This window comes from Elephas maximus, chromosome 8, assembly GCF_024166365.1.
Source record: "Elephas maximus indicus isolate mEleMax1 chromosome 8, mEleMax1 primary haplotype, whole genome shotgun sequence".
In the NCBI taxonomy this organism is placed as follows: Eukaryota; Metazoa; Chordata; class Mammalia; order Proboscidea; family Elephantidae; genus Elephas; species Elephas maximus.
In genome coordinates this window covers 24918274-24943508 of record NC_064826.1, presented here as the reverse complement: position 1 = coordinate 24943508, position 25235 = coordinate 24918274, and the positions used below count along the sequence as shown (strand labels likewise).

General features: G+C 37.2%; 1 protein-coding gene across 2 annotated transcripts in view; it reads right to left on the bottom strand.

The window, feature by feature from the left end:
- Positions 1 to 25235, bottom strand: part of POT1 (protection of telomeres 1) — a 126162-nt gene that overhangs the window by 82766 nt on the left and 18161 nt on the right. The window contains exons 1-5 of one of the 2 annotated variants that reach the window (XM_049893170.1): positions 24516 to 24586; positions 9689 to 9750; positions 6921 to 7034; positions 5863 to 5910; positions 2335 to 2449 (exon numbers count right to left, since the gene is read on the bottom strand). In XM_049893170.1, coding sequence (XP_049749127.1) covers positions 2335 to 2449; positions 5863 to 5871 — 124 coding nt within the window. In that variant the 5' untranslated portion in view covers positions 5872 to 5910; positions 6921 to 7034; positions 9689 to 9750; positions 24516 to 24586. Of the gene's footprint in view, positions 1 to 2334; positions 2450 to 5862; positions 5911 to 6920; positions 7035 to 9688; positions 9751 to 24515; positions 24608 to 25235 lie in introns of those variants that run through there. The other variant, XM_049893168.1, reaches the window with a different exon arrangement.

Sequence of the window (25235 nt, the reverse complement as noted above, 5' to 3'; positions counted from 1 at the left end):
TGAAGGGTTCTACATGGAAAATATTAAACAATGCAGGAAGCATCAAAAGATGGAAGGAATACACAGAGTCACTATACCAAAAATACATTGACATTTAACCATTTCAGGAGGTAGCATATAATCCAGAGCCAATGGTACTGAAGGAAGAGTTCCAAGCTGCACTGAAGGCACTGGCAAAAAACAAGACTTCAGGAATTGATGGAATACCAGTTGGGAGGTTGACATACTTCCACAAAGGGACACAGTGCTGGAAGTGCTCACTCATCTATGCCAAGAAATTTGGAAGACAGCTACCTGGCCAACCGACTAGAAGAGATCCATATTTGTACCCATTCCAAAGAAAGGTGATTCAACAGAATGCGTAAATTATTTAACAATATCATTAATATCACAGATAAGTAAAATTTTGCTGAAGATCATTCTAAAACGGTTGCAGCAGTACATTGACAGGGAACTCCCAGAAATTCAAGCCAGATTTATAAAAGGGCACTAAAAGAGGGATATCATTGCTGATGTCTCAGGTGGGTTATGTCTGAGAGCAGAGGGATTATGGCTGAAAAATGTTTACCTGTGTTTTACTGACTATGCAAAGGCCTTCAACTGTGTGGATCATAACAAATTATAGATAACACTGAGGAGAATGGGAATTCCAGAACATTTAATTGTGCTCATGATGAACCTGCACTTAAACTAAGAGGCAGTCTTTAGAACAAAACAAGAGGATACTGCGTGGTTTTAAGTCAGGAAAGGTGTGCGTCAGGGTTGTATCTCTTCACCATACCTATTCAGTCTGTATGCTGAGCAAATAATCCAAGAAGCTGGACTATAAGAAGAATGCGGCATCAGGATCGGAGGAAGACTCGCTAACAGCCTGTGATATGCAGATGACACATCTTGCTTGCTGAAAGTAAAGAGGACTTGAAGTACTTACTGATGAAGATCAAACACCACAGCCTTCAGAATGGATTACACCTCAACACAGAACAAAAATCCTCACTTACTGGACCAACAAGCAGCATCATGATAAACAAAGAAAAGACTGAAGTTGTCAAGAACTTCCTTTTACTTAAATCCACAATCAACACCCACGGAAGCAGAATTCACGAAATGAAATGACGCATTGCTCTGAGCAAATCTGCTGCAAAAGACCTATTCCAAGTGTTAAAAAGCAAAGATTTCACTTTAAGGACTAAGGTGTGTCTTACCCAAGCCATGGTGTTTTCAAATGCCTGATATGCATGTGAAAGCTGGACAGTGAATAAGGAAGACAGAAGAAGAACTGATGCCTATGAATTACATGTTAACAAAGCATAGGGAATATACCTTGAACTGCCAGAAGAATAAATAAGTCTGTCTTGGAAGAAGGACACCCAGAACGCTCCTTAGAAGCAAGGATGGCAAAACTTTGCCCCAAGTACTTTGGAGGTGTTGCCAGGAGGAACCAGTCTCTGAGAAGGATATCATGTTTGGTAAAGTAGAGGATCAGAGAAAGAGAGGAAGATCTTCAATGAGATGGATTGGCACTGTGGCTGCAACAATGGGTTTAAGAATAACAGCGACTGTGAGGACGGCGAGAACTGGGCATCTTTGCATGTAGGGTTGCTATGAGTAGGAATGGACTCAAGGGCACCTAACAACAGTATATGAATATATGTACTTTATAAACAAGAAGTTTTTATAATATGAACTCAGTGACAACATCTTTGTGTTTCCAGCATAAATCATAGCTCCTGGCATGCAGTAGAAAAATACAGTATTTCCTCAACAACATTTACTGCTTCACGTTTTTAACATTTCTAAAATATAGCTACATCTTACAACTAACACTGAAGCAAATTTAATTGACAGTGTTTTTCTTGATACACAAAATAATAGTACATTTTACAAATGATGGTATTTTAGATTAGATGAGATATAATAATAGTTGTTAAATTTAGTTATATTGAATTAAACTGAGGTGAAAGTTTATCTGTTCACTTTATTAAGTCAGTAAACTGAAATTCGTGTTGTTTTCATGCATTCTTTCACATCAAAAGATCACTTTTTATCTGTTAAAAAGTTTACATTATCATGTAACAACGGGCTATACCTTTTTGATCTACTTTGAGAAAGTACCGAAGTATGTATAATACAACTGAGGTAAAGGCCTAAAATAACTAGACTCAAGAATCCAATGACCATACTTATGAATAAAAAGTGCCAATGAAATGCATCAGTCTACTGTAAATCTGAATTTAGTTTCTAATTAAGACCTACAGCACTGAAGGAGCTGTGTTCTTGAAACCAACAAAGCTGTTAAGAGTCCAAAAAGCTCTTACCAATTTTAATACCTACCAGTTCCTTTGCTTAGATACGGAGGCTTGAAGAACTTCACAACACCATAGACATTGACAACTGTGCCATCCTTAAGTTGATCCAGCGGTGTATATGTATAATGTGTTGCTGGAACCTAAAAAAGGAGAAGATAGTGCACATGTCAACATGAAATATTTACATTTTAGAATCATGTTATGATCAAATTTGTAAATCAGCAAATCCACATAACTGCATTTATCCTTCTACAAGTCTAAAAGGCTATAGCTTGGAAAAAAATTAACACACAACGTATAAAGCTTATTATACAAACCAACTATATGACACTTGCTATAGTTTCCCTTAGAAATAAATTTGTTTATACACGGTATAATTTGTACACCAGCCTACCAAAACATAATTAACCTATAATCTAGTTTATACTGAAACATCACACTTCTTCAGTAAAAAAATAGAAAACTATACCACTAAAATTCCGGCAATTCTAATAGGCCGTTAATGAGTCTTCTTCCACTCCTGATGTAGCATTCTTCTTCATATAGTCCAGCTTCTCAGATTATTTGCTCAGTATACAGACTGAGTAAGTATGGTGAAAGCATTCAAGCCTGGTACGCACCTTTTCCAATTTTAAACTGGGGAAGACAGGGGCTAATTTAAATTGGGCCTTCAGATCACATAACTGAACTAGTCTGATGCTTCTAAATCTGAGAGATACAAAATCAACTCATTACCCTAAGTAACCTTACAAGGGCAATTACTGCAGAACAAAAGGCCATATTTCCTAAATTCTGAAAATACCTCTAGTCCTAAAATAGGCTTATTATTTAATAATACATTTTTAGGAAAACATTTTCAACTTAGTAACATTTTCTTCAGAAAAACACAAGAATATCAACAATAACTAGAAGCTCTCCTGATATATACTGCAAGATCTATACTGTCATGGACTGAATTTTGTTCCCCCCAAAATGTGTTTATCAACCTGGTTAGGCCATGTGTGGTTGTCCTCCATTTTGTGATTGTAATTTTATGTTGAGAGGATTAGGGTGGAATTGTAACACCACCCTTACTTAGGTCACCTCCCTGATCCAATGTAAAGGGAGTTTCCCTGGGATGTGGCCTGCACCACCTTTTATCTCTCAAGAGATAAAAGGGAAGGAAGCAAGCAGAAAGCTAGGGACCTCATACCACCAAGAAGGCAGCACTAGGAGCACAGCGTGTCCTTTGGATCTGGGGTCCCTGGGCTTGAGAACCTCCTTGACCATGGGAAGATTGAGGACAAGGACCCTCCTCCAGAGCCAAGAGAGAGAGGACGCCGTCCCCTGGAGCTAACACCCTGAATTTGGACTTGTAACCTATTAGACTGTGAGAAAATAAATTTCTCTTTGTTAAAGCCATCCACTTGTGGTATCTCTGTTATAGCAGCACTAGATAACCAAGACACATGCTCAATTAAAAATGTGAAACTGTAAAACTGCATCTTAGAATTAAGAAAATGAAGTCAAATAAATCTGTGCCTGAGATTCTAATAGTTTAGAATGCCTAAGGTTTGTGAAAAATCATTTTGCCAAGTTCAAAGGCTTTTTGGTTTACCCCTGCCTTATCAACAGGTTCACAGGTGTTATCAAATATTTTAAGCTGACAAATAATATTTTTAGAAAATGCTAACCTCTGGAAATAATTCTCATTTTTAAAAACAGTTCATTGATGTTTCATTGGATGGTTTCCCCAAATAATAAATTTAAATTATACTATTACTCAGAATTTAAAATCTGTATCACCTAATCATTTCTAACTAGAAACTGAAAGCCCCTAGACTCTGTTTGGTTATTGGAACCTAAAGGCTTAATACAGGTAGAACATAAACAGTATATTGAAGTTTTCAATATATTACCTTGTTTCTAATTTCATTCAACTATAAGTAGCTTCCCTCCACCCCTGATGCATCTCTCAGTTTGTTGTACTGTGGGGGCTTGTGTGTTTGTGTGGAACATAACAAATTATGGGTAACACTGCAGAGAACAGGAGTTCTGGAACACTTAATTGTGCTCATGAGGAATCTGAACAATGATCAAGAGGCAGTCATTCGAACAGAACAAGGGGATACTGTATGGTTTAAAGTCAGAAAATGTGTATGTCAGGGTTGTATTCTTTCACCATACCTATTTTACCTGCATGCTGAGCAAATAATCCAAGAAGCTGGACTATATGAAGAAGAATGGGGCATCAAGACTGGAGGAAGACTCATTAACAACCCACACTATGCAGATGACACACCTTGCTGGCTGAAAGTGAAGAGGAATTGAAACACTTACTGATGAAGACCAAAGACCACAGCCTTCAGTATGGATTGCACCTCAACATAAAGAAAACAAAAATCCTCACAACTGGACCAATAAGCATCATCATGATGAATGGAGAAAAGATTGAGGTTGTCAAGGGTTTCATTTTACTTGGATCCACAATCAACACCCATGGAAGCAGCAATCAAGAAATCAAAAGACAAGCACTACACTGGGCAAAGCAGCTGCAAGAGATGTCTTTAAAGTGTTAAAAAGCAAAGATATCACCTTGAGGACTATGGTGTGTCTGACCCAAGCCATGGTGTTTTCAACTGTCTCATACGCATGCGAAAGCTGGATAATGAATAAGGAAGACGCAAGAAGAACTGACACCTTTGAAATGTGGTGTTGATGAAGAACATAGAATATACCATGGACTGCCAAAGAACAAACAAATTTGTCTCGGAGAAGTACCACCGGAACGTTCCTCCTAAGCAAGGACGACGAGACTTCGTCTCACGTACTTTGGACATGTAATCAGGAAAGATCAGTCCCTGGAGAAGGACATCATACTTGGTAAAGTAGAGGGTCAGTGAAAAAGAGGAAGACCCTCAAGATAGTGGGTGCAACAATGGGCTCAAGCACAGCAGGATGGTGAAGGACTGGGCAGTGTTTTGTTCTGTTGTGCATAGGGTCACTACGAGTCAGAACTTCCTCAACGTGGCACCTAACGAGGACAACACAAGTCGCCCACATGTAAGTATGGAAACCTATCTACTGCTATGAGGAAACAAAATCTTTTAAAACAGTTAAAAAAGTGTTTAAAGAAAAAGCACAATGTATCACTAATGTAATAAATAAACGTCTTTACTCAAAATTACATAATTTGTCAAATCACAGTTCAACAGGTAAAAATCCATTTAAATAAACACTGATGAAAAATTTAAAAATTAAGTTGCCTGCAGTTTAAACAAAACTTTTTTTTCATTTTACTTTTCTTGAATATGTAGTTTATGTAAAATATCAGCAGATATTGCAGACAACAGAATAATCAGATATTAACTACTAGGTAAAAACAGAACTTGAACGTGACATTATTAGATATCAAAAAAGTAGAGATTGTTTTCCCATTACACTGATACTATTTCAAAATCAGACAATAAAATAAATGAAATATATATATACACACACACACAGACACATATATATGTAAGAGTGTGCGTGTGTGTATATTCATTCTAAATATTAAAGATGAATATCATCTTACCAAAGACATTGACTCTGCAGAAAAATCTCTTACGGATTTAACATACACCTGGGGAAAAAAAAAAGAGGGCTTAATTTATACAAACAACCTTCAACATTATTACAGGTTTTCAGTTGTGGTAAACTATACACTTATTTGTATAATATTCAAATTCACTAAAATGGCTTATGGTTATGCCTTACAAATTAAAAAAAAAAAAACAAATTAAGAGTGACATAAACAAGATTTTCTAAGCTACTGATACTAAAAATATTAAAGCTATAAGGGCATATAAAAATGTCCTTTAAAGAAACTTAATAGAGACTAAATTTGAAGTACACCAATATTTAATTCTAAGGATCAAATGTAAAATAGAATAAACTTGTAACAGTCCAAAAGAAGTGGAGAATCAAAGTTCATATTTAACATTTTTTTTTTGCAGAGAATCCTGGACTTTTTCAGAAAGAAAAAATAAAGTAAATGCAGTTAACAGTCACTCTAATGCAAATCTTAACTCTAGTTCATTAATTTTAATAACATAGGGCTATTCCCTAGCTCATACAGTATATCTGTGAATATCAGAAAAAAAAACAACTAGATGTTGTCCTGCAGGCACGTGGCTTGGCCTAACTCTCCCAGCAGCCCTGACTGAAGAGGTAGTGTTCAAATGTGTGTGTGCTGGGGGGGGGGGGGGGGGCTTGTAGTTGTGTAAGGGGATGATCATCTTAAGGAAGAACAGAGTAAGAGGGTATCAGTTTTACCTAGAAAGGGGCACTACAACAACTTAAGGTGGAATCAAGCAGATCGTTGAAAGAAGGTGATGATATAAAGAATAGGATAAGGTCTATTGTGTATGTACAGTTTTTTTTTAATTTCACTAATAAATATCTTTAAGAGATTTTTCTTTATTATCAGGGATTGTTCTAAATACAAAGCTAAGAAAAAATTTCTATTTTTAAACTGAAAACATTCAATTAAAATAATTGTCAGATGAGGTAGCTTATCTGCAGATTTGCAGAAATACCTACTTCTATTCCATCACTTTAGCTCATGAAAACCACAATATATTGCACACTTACATAAACGGTGGATTTGAAGCCTTCAAATGCTTTCAAAAACAAGCAGTTTTTACCATCACTGGTTGCAGATGGAGATGCTGAAATAACAACAAATCTCGCCACTGCAATGGTGTCCTACACAAGCAAAAAAATGTTTTTAATCAAACACCAAAATATCTATAATTCAGAATAAGTCATATAAATCCTTATTTGTATCATTATTTAAAAACAGGAATCATTTCTATAAAAATGGAAAACGGGGTAGCCTAAACTCATTTAACGCTTTCTGAACATAAGATTTAGGTTATCACCACCTCTATATTAATAGCCACAGATGAGTTTAATGATTAGATTCTTTGTACCATTTCCCAGACCAGGGAAACACTAAGTAAATCATGTTATCTCAATTTGTGTAAATAATTTTGCCTAAATAAAAACAGTGAAGAGATAACAGATGATCCAACAAAGAATATAATTCAAATGAAACTAAGTCTCAGAGTAGAGACTACCTTGAGAAAGGCACGCCCTTAGTGTAAAGACTTCACGTTACAACAAAACTAGTATATGTGCATATAAACCCAGGGAACGAACTATATAAGAAATTTCCATTTATCTATCAATAAGAACAGTTTCTTTTTACTTAGGTTTACAATAGTAGTCATAAGCAGTTCTCCATTTATTCATGTCTCTCTCATTCTTCAGTTGCATCCCCTTTGTCTGATTTTCCAGGTACAGGAACATAAAAACTCAAAGTTTTGTCTTGCTACTGCACACACACACACACACAATCTCACTCCTCTAATTTTAATACCAAAATCTTAAGATATATAAAAATTCCTGGACTTTAATTCAGCTTTCTATGATAATTTGCTCTCTACCCAGTGGAAGTCTTTTAAATTACTGCTTTTTGCTTTAAACATGCAAAGGCCTGGTGTCAATCCCCAGAATTCTCTATTCAGATCCACTAACTTGGCTGTGAGCATCTTGAAGACAGGGGTCATGTTTATTCTGCTTTATATTTACAGAACTTGGCATAAACTAGGCCCTCTATAAAAAAGCTGTCACGTGAATCAAAGGAAGAATCTTATGTTGCCTTTCTAAATTTTCTCTGGCCTTAACCTGTTACATTAGCTTCCCAATCCTGGGATCTTTTTTTTTTCTTCAGGTGAGTCTACAAACATAATCGTGACTATGTTGATAATGTCAAATAACCACAACTCTTCCCAATTAAACGGGAGAAACATTCCCTACTCATTGAAGATTTCACATGTTGTTGCTACCATGTTTTAGGTAGTTTAAAAAAATAAAATAAGCAGTTTGATTGCTTCTGGGAATAAATCACTTTTAAAAACTAAAAAACATTCAATTCTTTCAATTTATGTCAGATCACTACATTCTAATTTAAAAGAAAACTTAAGATTTCAGTCAAAGATCGAAAATTGCTTAACCAAACTAATATAGGATGATAAGTAGAACTATGGAACCCATTGGTCTGTTACTTCTAAATTCTCTTAGTAAGCACAAAAAATAACCTAACTGACGTTATTCTCTATTCTGCTTAAAAAGGTTTCCAAACATAAATATTATATGGAAAGAAATGCACTAAGTACAAGTGCTAGGGGTACAAATAAGTGTTTTTTATTCTTCTGGATAGTCTAAAAAATTTTTTTTTAATTCTGTTTATATTTCTTTTATGATAAAGAGAATAAACTTTCAAAAAGATCTGGACACTGAAACTTTATTTACCAACACACTAAATAAAATACATGAAGGAGCAAAGGAAACAACTAATGGTCTGTATTTTTATACTGCTAAAGACACATATAAATTGGAATGTCTAATTTGATCTAAGGATTAAAACAGCCAACATTTTAAGTTACTGATACTTAAGAAGGAAACCCTGGTGGTGCAGTGGTTAAGAGCTACAGCTGCTAACCAAATGTCGGCAGTTCAAATCCACCAGGTGCTCCTTGGAAACCCTACGGGGCAGTTCTACCCTGTTCTATCGGGTCACTATGAGTCGGAATCAACTTGATGGCAATGGTTTTGGTATTTTTTTTATACTTAAGAAGAGATAATGCAATAATTAAACTACTTTGTATTCGAAAACTATGCAATAGACTGAACAGGCTAAGAAACATTCATAGAAAGAAAATAAATGATTAAAAGCTAGACATCAACATTCGCAGGAAAAGTAAAGTCCAAAAACCTATTTTAATATCAGTGACACATGATTCAGTTAAAGGTTACAACCTTTCCTCTAGCAGACATTCAACAACATGGAAATAATAATCAAAAATAATTTGCTGAAGAAAAATCGTGTTTCATTTATTATATTAATAAACGCAGATTTATGCTCGAATAACGAAAAAAAAAATACACACAAATAAATTGCATTGAAGGCCCTCCCTGATCTCACCCCAACTGGTCTTGCTTGTTTTCTCTCTATATACTTTCATTTAATACTAGACAAATCAGATTCCCGATATACCCAGTGCTTCTCCATACGCATCCTTGGCTTATTCTGAATACCCCGCTAGGAATAAATAGCATTCTTCCCACATCTGACCCTCTCCATGTTTCAAAGTCTGGCCTTTAAATGCTACTTCCTAGTGAGGTCTGTCCTAGACTATTCCCATTCTACAACAAAATAACTTCTCCTTCCTCTCAACTCCCTTTTACAGCATTTCATCATTTTTCACACTGTGTGTTACTTATTTATGAACCTGCCTTAATGCTCTTACCATATACTCTAAGCTCCTTGGGACTAAGAATAATGTCTTATTCACCTGTATATCCTGTAAAAGTGATGGGCAGAGGCTTTTGTGTAGAGTCAGTGCTCCACAAATATCTGTGAAATCAATTAATAATGACAAAAACTGAAATACAGACTTAAACAAAAGAGTAAAAAAATGATTCTTAAGATAAATTTCCCATGAACTTATAAATCATAACGACATTTAAATTAATTCAAATACATGGAGGACAACAAAGATATAACAGGTAGCATAAGTTTGCATAAACACTAATAGAGTTGAAAATGAGATTTAATATACAATGTTCTAAGCTTCTGTGAAGAGCATACTAATTACAACGTTCAGTGCTAAGAGGAGATTCTCGGACATACCAGAGTAGGTGTTTACCTCAATTTGCTGAAAGAAGTACTAGAGGACCAGCCTGGGAAGAATACTATACTACCAAAAGTGATAAGGCTTTATCAGCGCATATGCATGACTGTTCAAATGTAAAAACACACTTGCTATAACTGAAATCTTTAAAGTAACTTAGAACACTCAGTTATCAGCAAATGGGTCATTTCCCTTTCATGTCTGTACCACAGTGGCATATTGCCTTACTAACAGTGGGCAATTGTCCTGTTTAGTCGATAGGAATATTTCTACTGTAACCCAGTCTCTTGGAAAACAAATGAAATCAAAACAGGTCTTTTTAACATAAGAACGTGTTTTTAGAAAATCAATTATCTTAGAAGACAAAAGTAAATCAGACATAATGTATATTAACAAATGTGATTTTTACATGCTAATATTTCATAATGAAGAAATCACTGATGAAATAAGCAAATCAATATTGAATAACAAAAATATAAACCACAAGCCTAGTATGTTAATGTGCTAATTTTTCATAGATAATATACTGAAAATTCTCAAATCAGTGAACTAAAAGACCAGAAAGATACAGAAAATATGAAACAATTGATTACCAACCCCTCTCCCCCAAAAAATACTTACCTGATTTTAACAAGTCTTAAATAATTTCTAGTGTACTAACTTTACAGAGCCCTGGTGGCACAGTGTTTAAGTGTCTGACTGCTAACCAAAACGCCGGCCGTTCAAATCTACCAGCCACTCCTTGGAACCCCAACGGGGCAGTTCTGTACTGTCCCATTTGGACGCTATGAGTTGGAATCGACTCGATGGCCTCAAGTTTACTGACTTCACAAATCTTGTTAGGTTATCATATTTGAAAACATTCTTAAAAAGTGAAAGGGCACAGGGTAAAACCAGTGGCCTGGTATCAATGACAGCCTAATGACTGACAGAAAATGTTTCTCTAACATAAAAAAATGTATTTCTTGGGTTCCCTACACCAGCTGAATCATATGAAATCATGGACATAAATATATTTGAGAAATGTTAACATAAAAACTAAAATCCTTAAATGACCCACAAGTCACTACATGATCCAATGCCTACCCACCTCACTAGCCACATAATGTGTGACTTTCCCTGGTATTCTGCCTTCTCTTAACTCCTCAAACACTAGGATTCTTCCTCACTCGGGGCCTTTGCATATTCTGTTCTCTCTTACCGATCTACTTCCCCAGCACCCCGTGCTTATTCTTCTGCTATTCCATTTTCTTAGCCCTTTAACAAGCGATGGCACACACGTGTTCCAGCTACATTTTCCAACCCTGGTGGTTTATTGGCAGGCATTTGACCCACTTCAGTATGTTCTGGCATCATGGTGGATTCTCGTGCAACTGCCTAAAAAACAAGGAAGCTGGTTTGTGCCACATTTGAGTATTGAGAGCCATTCATACTAAAGGATACTTCCTGGAGGAGTGACTGTGTCAAACTTTTGTGTCTTTTGGCTTCTGTACACGGAAGTGAGGCTTGCAAGCACGTGTTTTATTTCCTTTGCGCTATTGGGAAGATACGGTTATTGGCATTTGGAAATATTCGAATAAATGAGTTATTTTGGGGGTGAAAATAGTTTATGATGCACTTCCTGGACCACAGGACCCATTTGTATAGTGTGTATGATATGCTTCATGGGACACGGAACCAGTATGGCCAGCTTGCATTACTCACCTCCCTAATGACATTTTTATAAAGTGCTCGCCTCCCTGACATTTTTTACAAAATGCTCACCTCCCTGAAAACAGTTTGTGATACACTTCCCACGGGTCATGGGACCGATATGTGCCGCATTTGTGATGTACTTCATGGAACATAGGACCAATATGGCCCACTTGCAACTGGCACCCAATTTTTTCAAATACTAAAAAACTACCAACACACAATGATTCAGCATTCGTTCCATTAGTGAAAAAACATGGCATCACCAAAAAAATTCCAAAAAACAAAATTATTCACCCATGAAAGGGTTTGTTTTGCTATTGTGTGCCACTGAGTAGATTCCAACCCACAGCAACCCTGTAGGATGGGGTAGAAATACCCTAGAGGGTTTCCTAGGCTGTCAATTTTATGGGAGCAGATCACCAGATCTTTTCTCCTGCAGAACACTGGTGGGTTCGAACCTCTGACCTTTTGGTTAACAGTCAAGCACTCAATCACTGCACCACCAGAAACTCTTATCTTCTTTGTAACATATCGTTATCTGGATAAAATAATTGATTATATAATAGTTATTTAATCTACTCTTCTCCACTGGACACTGTGCTCCATGAGGACAAGGCTCATGACTGTCTTATCCATTACTATATTTGCAAAACTTGACATAGCAGGACACAGAAAATACTCGACAAGTATTTGGACAAGTAAGTGAGTAGGTTTCGTACGTGAATACTCATAAATATATATATGACATACCTTTGTCAAATCTTAAATAAAAAAAACTACTACAAAACTTACTTCATAGAAGCTTAGCATTTAAGAACTGAAAAGTACCATAGAAATCATGTAATCAAATAACTATTTTTCAGATAAGAAAACAAGGATCAGAGAAGTTAAATGAATGGTCTAAGGTCACACACAGCTCATTACTTATGACCAAAACGAGACTCCAGGTCTTCTGACTTTCAAGCCAGGCTCTATTCTACCTTCTTTTTCAGGACTAATCTTTATGAGGTGCAAAAAAAATATATTAATAAATGTCCGTAATTCTGACAGTTTTGTGACAAATAGTTTTATAAAACTTTCAAAAGACTTTGGAAAAATCTTTCCTCATATTTTATATCTACACATTAAATGTTAAATTTACCTAAAATGAAAGCTAAAACTCCAAAAATTCCTCCTATGGAGGTAGGTTCAATTGGAGCACATGTTTTCCTATAAAACATATCATTAGTCTAGCAAAGTAAGGATTTAAATGTTGTTAAAACTCATTTTAGTATTCTGGGATCTTTGTTATATTCAAATACACAGCTAAACTTAAGGGAACAAGCAAGTGACCAAGAAGTGGGATGTGTGGTAATTATATTACAGCAATCTAATTGGAACAACTCATGTAATAATGCTACACCTTTGAGTTACAACAATCTTTAACCTTGATGCTATAAATTCTAAAATAAATAGCTGAATTAGATTCTCAAATGATCAACATTAGTGGATTATAAACCCAAAAAGAATTTAAACTGTGGCCTCAGTGAGAAATGCTGCCTACCATTATTAACATCCTCTATGATCTGACAAGTAGTACTAAACTAATTAGCGGGTAGAGTTCTATTATGTTTCAATGAATACCCATTGAAAATTCATTACAACAGCAGAAAGTGTCTTTCATATGTCAGGTAAAACTCTAATACCTAACATACCGTACATGTTTTATACATGTACTATACACGTCTTGCTAAATCATTCTTATAAACCTTTTATACTGTTTCTCAAGTATTTAATAAATATAAGAATCTTAAGGATGAAGATCAAAATGTATTTAAAATATAAGTAAATAAATTCCTAATATTCAAAATTATGTATTTACTTTTAAACCCTTTCACTAAGATGTCCAAGATATATTAAGTGAAAATAAAGCAACTTACAAAACATTATAGATAGTATGAAGTCATCTGGGTGAAACCCCCTCAGAGGATTTCCAAGGAGTGGCTGGTAGATTTGAACTGCTTACCTTTTGGTTAGCAGGCACCAAGGCTCCTATACATGTGCACGCACATGCGCGCGCACACACACACACACTCTATTCACATATACATAAACTCCAAAACCAAAAACCTACTGCCGTCGAGTCGATTCCGACTTACATCTACTCTATAGGACAGAGTAGAACTGCCCTCCCTATAGAGTTTCCAAGGAGCACCTGGCAGATTCGAACTGCCGACCTCTTGGTTAACAGCCGTAGCACTTAACCACTATGCCACCAGGGTTTCCTACATAAACTCACACACACATATATACACACTCATAAAAGCTGGAAGAATATACATTAAAAAAAAAAAAAGGCATAGCAGTGGTTTTATCAAACGAGACTGGGAAATGGGAGAAGGTTCAGAGAGGTGGCTTTGCTTTTCATGTTATATCCTTCCATTCTGCTTCAAATTTTTTTCAACCATGACAATACAACAAGAAAACCACATCTTTAAAACAAAATATTTGCAAGACCTAGTTCAAGTTCATAATACCTCCACAGGGTACGAAAAAAATGGTCTTTGAGAAGACTGTCTTCCATTTACTACAAGTCCTTTAACAAACCTTAGCCTTAGAGTGATTATCTTCATAATGGCAGCACTAATAACCATCACCACAGAGACTAGGTAAGGACTCAAATGCTAACCACACAGAGGAATACTCTGCAATCTGTGAAATGCCTTACGTATGTAATATAAATTAAAAGCTGGTTATAATAAATGTCTAATACAGAAGCCATGTTTTCTACCATTTATTTTTTTAAGCAAAACCTAATAGCCTTTTAAGCATGCATTTATCAATGGCTCTTGAACTACGTAAAATAAACAAAGAATAAGAAAAGGAACAGGGAAGTAATTTCTTTAATCTTCTTAACATGCTAGAAATTGGAATCTGCATCTCTTTACATCTTTCTACTTCAAAACATCCAAACATCCTACTGAAGAAAATTCCTTAAAAGTTACAAATCACCATGCGTGTGTGCAGATGACACAGCCTTGTTTGCTGAAAGTGAAGAGGACTCAAAGCACTTACTAATGAATAATGAAGATCATGACCACAGCCTTCAGTACAGATTACACCTCAACATAAAGAAAACAAAAATCTTCACAAGTGGACCACTAAGCAACAGCATGAAAAATGGAGAAAAGATTGACGTTGTCAAGGATTTCATTTTACTTGGATGCACAATCAATGCCCATGGAAGCAACAATCAAGAAATCAGACAACGTACTGCATTGGGCAAATCTGCTGCAAAAGACCTCTTTCAAGTGCTAAAAAGCAAAGTTGTCACTTTGAGGTCTAAGGTGCACCTGAACCAAAACAAAAAACCAAACCTGTTGCCATTGAGTCGATTCCGACGCACAGCAACCCTATAAGACAGGGTAGAACTGCCCCACAGGCTTTTTAAGGAGCAGCTGGTGGATTCAAACTGCCGACCTTTCAGTTAGCAGCAGGGATCTTAAATGCCTGACCCATGCTGTGGCATTTTCAATAGCCTCATATGCATGCAAAAGCTGGATAATGAATAAGGAAGACCAAAGAAGAATTGACGCCTTTGAATCACAGTGTTGGTGAAGAATATTGAATATACCATGGACTGCCAGAATAACAAATAAATTTGTCTTGGAAGAAGTCCAGCCAGAATGCCCCTTATATGAAAGGATGGCGTGACCTCATCTCATATACTTTGGACACATTATCAGGAGGGACCGCTGCCTGGAGAAGGACATCACGCTTGGTAAAGTAGAGGGACAACGACAAAGTGGAAGACCCTCAGTGAGAGATGGAGTGACACAGTGGCTGCAACAATGGGCTCAAGTGTAACGACGATTATGAGGACGGCGCAGGATCGGGCAATGTTTCATTCTGTTGTGTATAGGGTTGCTATGAGTTGGAAGCGACTCACTGGCACCTAACACGTACTAGTCACAGACACCCACACCCCAGGAGCGGTGAGGAGGAAGGACTGTAAGGTAAACTGGAACACATACAAATACAGTAAAATCTGTGACAGCCAGAACCTGTGTAAGGCAGAAATCTGTCAGGGAAGGAAAATTCAAATATTTTCCACTAATAAGAGAGCCACAGAAAAGTGGTAAGAGTGCACCCTACCACAGACAGAAAACTCAAGAGACCCAGAAGAACGAGGTAGTCCTGTCTAGTTCTGGCTCTCACGGGTTTCACCGTATAACACAAACACCTGTCTCACACCTCCTCTACCTACATGATTTTCTCCCAAAGATATTCTTCTGCGTTGTTTTAAAAAATTCTTTAAAGAATAAGATGACAACATTGGATTTATATTAGCATTTAACTTTCATGAACATAAAATTTTTCTAAAAATAATGCAAGTTTTAGATGGTACCAATTTCTAACATCAAATAATTACTTATGCATAACAGGGACCCAGAACTAATTACTCTCAGAGGTCAATATTAACTTGAGAATATACCATTATAAAATCATATGATGTTCTGCCCTTAAAAAGCGGCTCTTCATGGATCTCTGTAAGAATGAGACAAAGTTATAGATAATCCCTTAAGAGAAAAATATTAGATACATATATATAGTTTACATATACTCTTAGTGAATTCAAAAACCTCTGATGCCCATCTATACACTGCTGGGGGTTCATCAGGAGAACCCTACACCCTAGGATATTCATCCTCACCTACAAACTGCTGGTCCTTTCACAAAAGTTAGCTACACTTAGTTATACAGTTACGTGAATCTGCAAACGGGGTGCTACAGTTTCTTCCTGATCATTCATTAAAATGGTCTTTTCTCCCCTGAAGTAATCAGAAGCAAGCACTTCAATGTCTTGTTAATTAAATCATTATCAGGAGAGAAGAAATAAAAGGCTACTCTAGTGATCTCAGGAAGTTAAAAGGAAGTAGACTGTAATTTCCAGAACCAGGCCTGGAAATCTCTAAAGTTAAGAGAATCCTTCGCTCTAAAAAAGTTCAAAGAATGCTTCTTTACATAAAGGGAAGAGTTTCACTGAAATAGGGACATGAAAAACTACATTTTGTCTATTTCATGTTTTCTCATAACCCATGAAAACTAAATCTTTACTAATTCACAGTGTTGTGGCAAAAAAAAAGGCAAAGCGTATTCCTATCTAGCAGCCTGAAGAATTGAGAGGCCATCAACAGCTTTGCTTGGTTTTTTTTGGAGTGACAAGGAGTCAGAGAAAGTATGTGTTACACCTTAGTATTCACATGGAAGCTAGACATTACATATTTTTTAAATTTTCTCTTAGCCCAACAAAGTCTTGTGATTAATATGTTTCCTAGTTCAAAGGAAAAAAGACATGGAAATTATCTTCCTAAATGAGTAAATCTTCCTCTGTTAAATACCTAAATTTATATTCTCACTTTCATTCATACTCTCTCTCCCCCTCAATCTCATCATTTCTGAAGAACATCTTCCTAAAACAAATGACATCATTTCAGGTCCTCTGAAACACCAAACTCATGATTCGGAGCTGTCATCATCATTATTAGTCACTATGCTGGAAAAAAGTCATGCCTTCAAGGCAAGAATAATAATAGGAACAATAATAACAGTATTGATAACAGGCCTTACTGGAGCCACCCACTAACAAGTGCCTCATCCTAATAGTCAACATAGGGTCTTGTAGGAGCCCTGGTGGTGCAGTGCTTAAGTGCTCAGCTGCTAACTGAAGGGGCGGCAGTTCAAACCCATCAGCTGCTCCTCGGGAGAAAGATGTGGCAGTCTGCTTCCGTAAAGATTTATAGCCTTGAAAACCCTATGGATCAGTTCTATTCTGTCCTACAAGGTTGCTATGAGTTGGAATCGCCCAGATGGCAACAGGTATAGGGACTTGATTCAAACCTGTTGCCGTCAAGTGGATTCCGACTGATAGCAGCCCTATAGTACGGAGTAGAACTGTCCCATAGGGTTTCCAAGGAGTGGCTGGTGGGTTCAAACTGGCAACCTTTTGGTTAACAGCTGAGCTCTTAACCACTGTGACACCAAGACTCCAGGGACTTGTTTACAGCTCCTCAATGGTCTCAAGCAGCTATGATTTTGTGTGTATATATACATTTTTCTATTTTATTTCCTAGTCCCCTTCCTTGATAAGGCTCAGAGAACACTTCTTTTTCAGTATATTTGATCTAAAACTTCCCTGTGCCATACCAATTAGATTAAAAATTAGTATCAACCAAAACTGAGAAATTCTATCTAAATCACCCTAGTCATCATTCTTTAAGAAATGGCTGGATGAGCTATCCAATGAACTTCACAACATGAATCACATGGCAACAGCCCTGCTTCCTCAATTGTAAAGTGTATGCTTTCAAGATATGCCACTAATTTTAATAACAACTTTTTTTCTTTGCTCAAAATATAAAACAGAAAAAAATTAACCATCTACCACCGCTGGACAGAAACTTCAGCAAAACGTAAACTTGGGGTTAGCACTGTACCCATAAAATTGTTGTCCAAGAAAAAAAAAAGTAAATGTTCTGGCAGTTTCCTTGAAGTTGATCTTTATTCTAGACTCAGGTTTTGCCAAAATCAAGTCCACTGAATTACCTGTAAATCATCACAATTTCTGAAAATACACCATGCCAGGACCATACAGAATTCTTAGCTAATCCAACATCCTCACGTTACATTTAATTAAATTCATTATCTGGAGAGATTCAATAGTTACTCAAGGTTCAATAATTAACTGGAGGAAAATCAGGCATTAGAAGCCAGACTCCTGAGTTCAAGTCCAGATATCCTTTCTCCACCCTACTCTTCCTCATCAGGGCTGGAATTAATAACAATATCAACAACAACTGTAATGATAATAATAGTTGCCATGTACATGCCAGTGGTAGGATATCTCCACGTGTTATTTCTAATCCTGACAACAATCCTGAAAGGCAGGTATTATTATTCCCATTTTAAAAGTTAAACGACGACAACAACAGCAACAAAAAGCTGAAAGGAGTTTAAGGTTTTGCTCAAGGTCATATCTGTTGGTAAGGTAAAGACCCATGACTGGCTCTTGTATGACAAGTATAGTCCCATGTAACTAATGATTTAGGATATAATATCGGAGCCATTATTCCCTGTCCTAAAATGTGACCCAGCTGGAGCTGGACCCACAAGGGATTCACAAGTACACATCAACTGGGCCCTGAGGTATAAAAACAATAGCTGGGAAAATCTTGGAAAATATCTTTTAGGGAATCTTTGACATAAACCAATCCATTCTTACCTTTTTTATTAGCACTTAGTGAATAGAAGATTTGTTGGACCAATGAGGACTCTCCTGACTGTCATTACTGAAACCTGTACCAAGGATTATTAAGAAAGATAATTCAAAATGTAGGATCACAGTTTCTTGCGAATCTGTGAAAAGGTGAAGCTTTCAATGGTTCTTCCCATTTGGAATGGGCAGACACGGCTCCAGCAGCACGCTCGTCCATTTGGAATGGGCAGACACGGCTCCAGCAGCACGCTCGTCCATTTGGAATGGGCAGACACGGCTCCAGCAGCACGCTCGTCCATTTGGAATGGGCAGACACGGCTCCAGCAGCACGCTCGTCCATTTGGAATGGGCAGACACGGCTCCAGCAGCACGCTCGTCCATTTGGAATGGGCAGACACGGCTCCAGCAGCACGCTCGTCCGTTTGGAATGGGCAGACACGGCTCCAGCAGCACGCTCGTCCGTTTGGAATGGGCAGACACGCCTCCAACAGCACGCTCGTCCGTTTGGAATGGGCAGACACGGCTCCAGCAGCACGCTCGTCCGTTTGGAATGGGCAGACACGGCTCCAGCAGCACGCTCGTCCGTTTGGAATGGGCAGACACGGCCCCAGCAGCACGCTCGTCCGTTTGGAATGGGCAGACACGGCCCCAGCAGCACGCTCGTCCGTTTGGAATGGGCAGACACGGCCCCAGCAGCACGCTCGTCCGTTTGGAATGGGCAGACACGGCCCCAGCAGCACGCTCGTCCACTTTCCCACTGTCATCTATTCTGCAGTTTCCTTGGATGCAGGTGGACATGGCTCTGGCAGCACGCTTGTCCGACTTCCCACTCCTGCTTTTTTGAATATATGCCAAACAAAACTTTCTCTTGCTTTTCTAAACTTTATGAATGTTTTTACCCTACAAGACTAAGCACTAAACACTTAAATAGAGCTGCTGATAGAAAACGCCTAGGAAGGCTAACTCTATCATTAAACAGCAATTTGACCTTCAGCTTGTCATCTATAATTTCACACAACCTCAGATTTGTGTGTCACGTCTAGTAGCATCTCCTTGAGGTAAGCAGGGCAACTCGAACTGTCATAAACCCAAACACCAGAATTTTAAAATCTAAGGAACAATCTGGTAAGTACTTCGTAGCTGATTACATGTAATATTAAAAGGCTATAAATCTGCATTCTTGACTCTCCATCAGGTAGTGAATGTACAAGCATGTGCCTATATGCAAAAACAAACAAACAAACAAACAAACAGGTCATGCCAGTGCCTATACTTTCTATTGCTGTTCCAACTCATGGAATCCAGAATGTCATAATGTCCTACCTCCATGATCGCTCACCACACTCACCATCGCCTCCAATGGCATCTCATCTACTTTCCCCCACAATTCATGCACTCTGGTCCCCTTGCTATGCCTGGAATGTGTGCTCATACCTCAGAGCCCTTGCGCGTGCTGATTACTGGTACTTTTACTCCAAATGTCTAAAAGTATCACTTCATCACTTCCTAAAGTCACTTTTCAAATGTCACCTTATCAGAGTCTTTCTTTTACCATAAGATAAAAACATATCTTCCCTTCCTTTCTCATCCTCACACCTTATCTCTCTTCTACTGATTTATTTTCTCCATACCAATGTTTGTCACTTGAACAATTATACACTGATTTACTTATCTGCTTATTGTCTTTCACAACCAAAAAGTAAGCTGCATAAGAATGAAAATTTGTCTGTTCAAATCACCAGTGCCCAGGAACAGGCCTTGGCCCATAACAGGTGTTCGATAAGTATTTGCTGAAAAAATGTGTGAGTGACTGAATGAATACACACTGATACTCTTACATTCCCCTCTGGGAAACAGAGACACAGAGAGATAATATTTACAATACAAAAGGCTAGTAGGGGATGCCATAGAGGCCCTAGTTCCTACAAAGCCAGGTGGTGGCCACAGCCTCAGAAGGCCAGAAGGGCAACGCTAAGTATCCACCAGAGTGGCAGGACTACCATCAGAGGCACAGTCTCTCCCACACATGGGGCAAGCAGGGATGGGGGCAGGAATAAAGCACTGCCTGTTCAGGTCAGGGGTCCCAGGGGCTGAAATGGTAAGGAATGCTTGGGAAACTTCAAACGGCAGTTATTCACCATTCTCTATAGAATTACTTTAATATTTTACGACCAGTACAGCCAAATACCTGTGCTCACTGGTTGAAGATTAGTCCTGAGCACATTCCTCACTCCTAGCACTATTATAATTATTAAGTAATTCATCTAACAGGACAAATGGCACAAATCCACTCATCAAATGTTGTTGCCGTAGAATGGGTTCTGACTCACGGCAACCTTAGGTATAACAGAAGGAACTCTGCCTGCTCCTGGGCCATCTACATGACTGTTGGTATATCTGAGTCCATTATCACGGCTACTGAGTCCACCCATCTCACTGCGGGTTTCTCTCCTTTACACTGACCCTCTACTTTACCAAACATGATGTCCTTTTCTAGAAACTGGTCTTTCCTGTTGACATGTCCAAAGTAAGAGAGCTGAAGTCTCATTACCCTCGCTTCTAAGAAACATTCTGGTTGTACTTATCTACTACTAGATACTATGCTATACTATACTTATCAGCTGATAAATTGAGAGAAAAAATTTTTAAAGGACTGAAAGATGATGTTCAAGCTTGCCTTATTAAAAGAAGTTACGAACTATAAATATTCTGATCTGAGGAAATCAGGAAGGTAAAAATATTATAATAAATTTCTGTACAATCTTGGTGTTTATGTGCTTATTTGCTTATTACAAAATACCAACAAAAGAGGATTTTGTGACTTAAGTTTTAGGCAAACATTTCAGCATAACTTCTATTTCTTGCTACGTCAGCAATCTGCCATAATGTTTCTCTAAATTAAGATACAGAATTAAATGCTTTAAAAAATAAGTATTTTAAAGGGCAAGAAAATATTTCAGAATATGCTTGTAACGCTCTTCCTACATAAAGTAGGAAGGAAAGTTCACTTTCCTACGTAACACATTTCAGAGTGTCAAATGAACATCTGACACACATGCTATGTTAGATCAGCAAATTATAGGAACACTTAATACCCAAGAACAGCTGTTTTTACTCAGATTTGACTTAATGTAGAAAAAAGTGAGAACAAATAATGTTTTGCATTTAACAAAAATTCAAACTTAGGACTTAGTGAACATGTTTTTACAGACATATCTGCTAAGTGGAAACCCTGGTGGCACAGTGGTTAAGTGCTACGGCTGCTAACCAAAGGGTCGGCAGTTTGAATCCACCAGGCGCTCCTCAGAAACTCTATGGGGCAGTTCTACTCTGTCCTATCAGGTCGCTATGAGTCGGAATCGACTCAACGGCACTGGGTTTGGTTTGGTTTTGGTTATCTGCTAAGTGTTGCCTCCAGTACTGCAGAGTACCCCACCCCATGCACACAAGCACAGCTAATCAATTCCATGGGAAGTCCACCAATGCTTTAGTTTTGGTCTTTATACATTCAGGAGAAGCTCCTGAATATAAAATAAAAGATTCCGAAAATTATACATTTATGTGTACCATATATTTACACAAATAACAGGTGCTTTCTGTGTTTGTTTGCCGGCTTTGCCCTCTCCCCCAGGATGTACCCTTGTAAGCAATGCCATGCCAGTCTTCTTCCACATGTTGCTGTAAAAAAAGAATCAGCATGGCACACTTACAAAAATACCTTGCGGGGGGCAAGCGCGGCTGGCACACAAAAGCAGAAGGTGTGCGTTACTTGAGTAAAACTAAGGTACACATAAATGAATAATTTTAGGTATCTTTCTCTTTTATATACTAAAATTTTTATGTTTTAAGCCATGTAATTCCTGGAATTTTATTCAAAATAATATGTGGCAGTAAAGCAAATAAATGATGAAAACAGATAAAATAAGCTAGCCTGTATGTGGATAGCCTGTATGCTGACAGGAATCCCTGTGAGGTGCAAACAGTTAACGTGCTCGGTAGCTAACCGAAAGGTTAGAAGTTCAAGTCCACCTGGAGGTACCCTGGAAGAAAAGCTTGATGATCTACTCCTGAAAAATTAACCACTGAAAACTCTATGGAACACATTTCTACTCTGATATGAGTCAGAGTCAACTCAAGGGCAAGTGGTATATGTTGATAACTGTCAAAATTAGACAATAGGTATATGGAAATTCATTATATAATTCTCAATGTTTCTGTACCAAAAACCAAACCCACTTTCGTCGAGTCTATTCTAACTCACAGAGACCCTATGGGGACAGAGTAGAACTAGCCCATAGAGTTTCCAAGGAGCACCTGGTGGATTTGAACTGCCAACCTCTTGGTTAGCAGCTCTAGCACTTAACCACCACGCCACCAGGGCTTCCTATATATACTTGAAATTTGCCATAATGACAACTTTTAGAACTAATAAATAAAATGCTTAGCAGAAAAGCAAAGTTGTTCACCGTTCGTTATTTTTCCCAAATCTTCCAGGTAGATTCACAGTTATTGATGCTGCTATTATAACTCTATTATAGTCCCCCTATCAAATCATTTCCCATTAGACTGGAGATGGTGAGCTCCATAAGGACAAGCACTGTAACTTATTCATTCTGGTTTCTCCAGAGCCTAGCACAGCGTTTAACAAAATGTCAGCTGTTAATAAATGTTGACTGTGCCCAAGTGAGTGTAAACGGAGAGAAACACAGAACAATCTCATTTGACTGTGTGATTTCGCGAAAACCAGAATTTTTTTACTTACATCATTTACTTGTTAGTAACAACCATAAATCAAAAGGAATTGAAGCCATATATCTAATATTTCTGTAACAGCATTATTTTAGAAGAACTGTCTAACTCTAAACAGCTTATTTCAAGAATTTCTGCTGACTCAACAATCTACTTAATAGTTATATGTTTTCATAGTAGTAACTCCAAAATTTAATTTTGCAAATATCTCAGGGATCTCCAATTATGGCCATATGATTCTTAAAGAAAATCATTTTAATGTACAAACAAAAAAATCTCTAAGGTTATACACTAAACAGTGGTTCATACCTGGAGATGTGTTGCCCAATACAATATGGACTAGCCACACGTGGTTATTTAAATTTAAATTACTAAAAATTAAACTAAAAAATTCAGTTGCACCATGACACTAGCCACATTTCAAGTACTCAAGAGCCACATATGACTACTGGCTACCAAACTGGACAGCACAGATACAAAACATTTACCTGTTACAAAAAGTTCTAAAGACAGTGCTGCTCTCTGCGGCCAAAGAGGATTCTCACTTTCTATTACATCTAGGTATTGTACATATCTTTAAGAAAGTCTGTAGGATGCTAAAAATTAAAATTAAGTGAGAGAAAGAACTGTGCTTTTTTATGTTAGTGATAGTTTTCATGATCTCTTAAGACTGCAGCTATTTTAAAGATTTTTCTTTTAGTATCATTTTTAACATACCTGCAAATATATAACGAATCATCATCAATGTAACTCTAAATCTACTTTCAAAGCAATATAAAAATATTTTACCCCTTGATAGAAAACGTCCGCACAATCCTTTGCTAGCTTTCCAAAAAACAATACATTGATGGTGTTGACCTCCAAATTTGAATTTTCTTTTTCTAGAGAGAAAAACACATGCACAGAGAAAAGCACTTATTAGCGTACGGCAGTCTAATACACACAATTGATGACAACTACATTCTAAAAACTATAGCTACTTTAAAATGTAACTATAAGGACTAATAATTTAAGTGCTTATAATTCACTTTTAGTTTACTCTAATACTTTAAGTATTGCCAAAATGTATCTTCCACTGTTTCCTTTTCCATGCTTGTAACCAAAATAAATCGAATAAAGTACTAATTATTCAATTTAGAAGTATATAACAGATCACCTCCAAAATAATTCATTTCTATTGAACTTCAATTTTAGTAAACTACAGTTACCCTAGATTATTCATTCCTTATTCCTCCAGTAATTCTCACTGTTAAAATTACAGATAGCTGGGTTCATAACAGCACACTCTGGTCCTTTTCTCTTTACTATGGGTGCTGGGGGAGAAAACCACATTTGTCTAGATAAAATCTTAATGAAACAATTAGGTTACAAAAAAAACGCACTAACAAGCAACAAACACTATATATTTATTAGGTTAAGTTTCATAAAAACATAATCTTCTTCCCTAAAGACAAGAAATCTAAAATTCCCAGCATTAAAACAATTCAGTCACTCTACAGAAATCTAATA